This window comes from Temnothorax nylanderi, unplaced genomic scaffold (assembly GCF_030848795.1).
Source record: "Temnothorax nylanderi isolate EJ_2023f unplaced genomic scaffold, tnyl_v1.0 TNYL_tig0553_pilon, whole genome shotgun sequence".
Lineage (NCBI taxonomy): Eukaryota > Metazoa > Arthropoda > Insecta > Hymenoptera > Formicidae > Temnothorax > Temnothorax nylanderi.
Genome location: NW_027249615.1, coordinates 1 through 3,770, shown reverse-complemented (window position 1 = coordinate 3,770; position 3,770 = coordinate 1). Strand labels below are relative to the sequence as shown.

The 3,770-nt window shown below is 54.6% G+C and overlaps 1 protein-coding gene across 1 annotated transcript; it reads left to right on the top strand.

Annotated features, from left to right (window-relative positions):
* The first annotated feature begins 451 nt into the window (after positions 1-451).
* On the top strand, positions 452-3,715 carry LOC139783875 (uncharacterized). The gene is made up of 5 exons (XM_071723030.1): positions 452-1,521; positions 1,604-1,755; positions 2,369-2,628; positions 2,743-3,260; positions 3,367-3,715. Exons 1-5 carry the CDS (start codon positions 452-454, stop codon positions 3,713-3,715), a joined length of 2,349 nt encoding a protein of 782 aa, XP_071579131.1.
* The last annotated feature ends 55 nt before the right edge of the window (positions 3,716-3,770 follow it).

Genomic DNA, 3,770 nt, shown 5'->3' with positions numbered 1-3,770 from the left:
CTCACTGCTACGAGCCCATGCCCATGTTCTCGTCCGATTCGGACGACGAACGGCGAGACTCGAAACGTCGTTATCGTCAAACGTATGCGCGTCGGTGGCGAAGGAGGACTCGCGATGGAATCTAGCGACTCATCATCTGCGAAGGGAGATCGGAGCGCGAACTGCGCGCGAGCGAGCGTGGATAGAGACGACAATGGCAAACTCCGTTAGGGCGAACGATTATATGCGTTACGTACCGCTCGAGTATTATCTTTACTATCAGACGGTGGACGGAGGAGAGAAGATACGTAGGATTCAGACCTACAAGTCTCGTCGTCTTTTCGATTGAGTGAAATTCAGTGTTCCCGAGGGTGAAAGGCCCTTCTGGATAGGATGCAGGAAGAGTGCGACGAGTTGCTCGCCGCGGACGTCCGCGACGCGGACGGGTACCGCGCGTGGGGACGACGATGCGATGCGAGAGTCTCCGGCTCTTGCGGGAGAGTTGTCGAGTCAGACAATCTGGGGGGCGAGGAAACACGGGAGCCGTGAACGCTCTGTGGCTCGATTAGCGCGATTGGAAGGTTCGAGGGAAGACCTGCGTCGACGATTCGAACGCGTCGTAGGTGCCGGTTTGGACGGCGATAGCAGCGGCGTTAGCGGAAGATTTTCGTGGGTCGAAATCGATACGGCGTTCCAAAGTCGCGTACTCACCGGCGCTGTGACGAACTCTACGTACATCGAACCAGCGCGATTTCTCGAGGATGCGAAGGGCACCGTGCTCGAAAAAGTGCAGGATAATTTGAACAGATACGTGTGTCTGAAGGTCAATACCATATTCAATGGAGAATTCGTAGCGGACGTTAAGACCGATGTGAAGAGTATCGCTACGCGGAACGAACAGCTCCTCCAAGGGTCCGATCTGGGCGAGTGGTACGAAAAGCACGTGCGCGACGCAATTCTAGCGGCGTTGGACGAATTTCAGGAACGCGATAGCGGATGGGCGTTGTCGCGAATACTCAACCTAACGGTGAATGTGAACAAGTGTAATCCCATGCGCGTGGGATGTTGGATGAAGATACCGCTAGGTATAAGACTTAAACAGGCGGTGGTCAACGTGCTGTCGGAGAACGACACGTGTTTCGCGCGTGCGGTGGTCGCGGCTCTGTATCCCGCCAAGCACAACGCCGAACGATGCGGCTCGTATCCCGATTACGCGACGGTGCTGAATCTCGACGGGATCAAGTTTCCCATAGATCTGAAACAGATCGGAAAGTTCGAACGTCAAAACGACGTATCGATCAACGTATTTACAACTCGGGAAGGAATCGAAAAAAAAAATAAGTTTGGACGGGGCGCCGACCGCAACGCGATCGTGCCTCTGCGGTTAACCGACGATAAGAGGGATAGACACGTAAATCTCCTGTATCTGCGCGATACGCTACGCGGCGTCAACAGGGGCCATTTCGACTGGATAAAGAATCTGTCGCGATTGGTGAATTCACAATTGACCGCAAAACGGTGCGCGAAGCACGTTTGCGATCAGTAAGTAAAGCAACCTGAGGAATAAGGAAACGACGCGGTGATTTTATATACGCATAGTAATCGCACGCACGTTACTTCGCAGATGTCTACACTATTTCTATACGCGCGAAAAGTTGGCCGGTCACAGCGTCGACTGCGGCCGAATGAACGACTGCGCCATCGTTCTTCCGAACGAGGACGATAAGTGGCTGTCGTTCGACAATCACTACAGAAAGGAGCGACTCCCTTCGTGGTGTACGCGGATCTGGAGTGTCTTCTCGAACCGCGGGAGAGGGAGAATGCCGAAGAGGAGCGCGCGAGAACGAGTAGATAACCTTATCAGCGTCACGTACCGTTCAGCCTGGGCTACTATCTGTGCTGCACCTACGACGATACCGTATCCACGTACAGATATCGTCGCGGCGACGACTGCGTTTCGTGGTTCGTGAACGAGCTTCGCGTTCTCGCACGTCACGCAAAGATTAAATTCTCCCCAATATATCGATGGTAGAACTTACGGAGGACGAGAAACTCGAATTTTGGCGCGCGACGCATTGTCACGTGTGTCGGAAAGCGTTCCAACCGGGGACAAGCGCGTGCGAGATCACTGTCATCTAAACGGACGGTACAGAGGTCCGGCGCATTCTCGTTGCAATCTGAATTACAGAAACGTGTACGTGATTCCCGTGTTCTTCCACAATCTGTCGGGTTACGACGCGCACTTTATCATCGAGAAAATCACGAACGATTTCGAGGGTGGGGTCGATCTCCTGCCGCTTACGAAGGAAAATTAATATCTTTCTCGAAGACCGTTAAGGAGACGCAAACGGACAGGATGTATAATCGATCGTGAAGCTTCGATTCGTAGACTCGTACAAATTTTTAGCCGCGAGTCTCGAAACCCTGGCGTCCTATCTGGACAAGGACAAGCTGAGAATAACGCGATCGGAGAACGCGGATTTGAGCACGGAGGATCTCGATATGCTCACTCGCAAGGGAGTATTTCCGTACGAGTACGTCGACAGCGAGGACAAACTGCGGGAGACCGAGCTTCCGCCGCGCGAGGTCTTTTACAACTCCCTGACCGACGAGACCGCGAGCGAGAGCGATTACGAGCACGCGACGAGGGTCTGGCGACGTTTTCGCGTGCGGGATCTCGGCGAGAGTACAGCGATCTGTATCTCAAGACCGACGTGCTTCTTCTGGCGGATATCTTTGAAAATTTTCGGGACACGTGTTTAGCGAGTTATGGGCTGGATTCCGCGTATTATTATACATTGCCCGGGTACACGTGGGACGCCATGGTTGAGGTACACCGGCGTGCGTTTCGAGCTGCTCACCGACATCGACATGGCGATGTTCGTGAAACGCGGAATACGCGGCGGCCTCAGTCAATGTTCGCTCAGGTACGCGCGAGCCAAAAACAGGCACGTACCGACGTACGACTCGTCCAGCCACTACGTATCTCATGTATTACGACGTGAACAATCTGTACGGCTGGGCTATGGGCGAATCGCTGCCGTACGCGATTTCCAGTGGCTCGACGACCCCGAGAATTTCGACGTGACGACCGTGCCGACGGACAGCGAGGTCGGTTACATTCTGGAGGTGGATCTCGAGTATCCGCCGGAACTGCACGACGCCCACGCGGACCTGCCGCTGTGCCCGACGCGCGATAAACCGCCCGGTAAGCGGCAGGAGAAACTGCTCGCTACTCTCTACGACAAATCGCGCTACGTGACGCACTATCGAAACCTGCAGCAATGTCTGCGACTCGGTTTGCGTCTGACGCGCGTTCGTCGAGTGCTGCGATTCGCCCAGTCACCGTGGCTTCGCGGCTACATCGAGCTGAACACGGACGTTCAGGACGCGCGCGAGCAACGAGTTCGAACGGAACATGTACAAACTGATGAACAATGCCGTCTTCGGCAAAACGATGGAGAACGTGCGCGCTCACGTGGACGTGCGTCTCGTGACGCGATGGGACGGGAAATACGGCGCGGAGGCGTTGATCGGCAGGCCGAACTTTCACAGCAGAAGCGTCTTCTCGGAGAATCTGGTCGCGATCGAGCTGCGGAAGCTCGAGGTAAAATTTAACAAGCCGGTCTACGTGGGTATGTGTATTCTCGAGATATCCAAGACGCGTCTCTACGAGGTTCACTACGACTACATGGCGCCGCTCTATCGCGACCGGTGTCGAATTCTGTACAACTGATACCGATAGTCTGATCTATTCGCTGGAGTGCGAAGACGCGTACGAGCGTATGAGA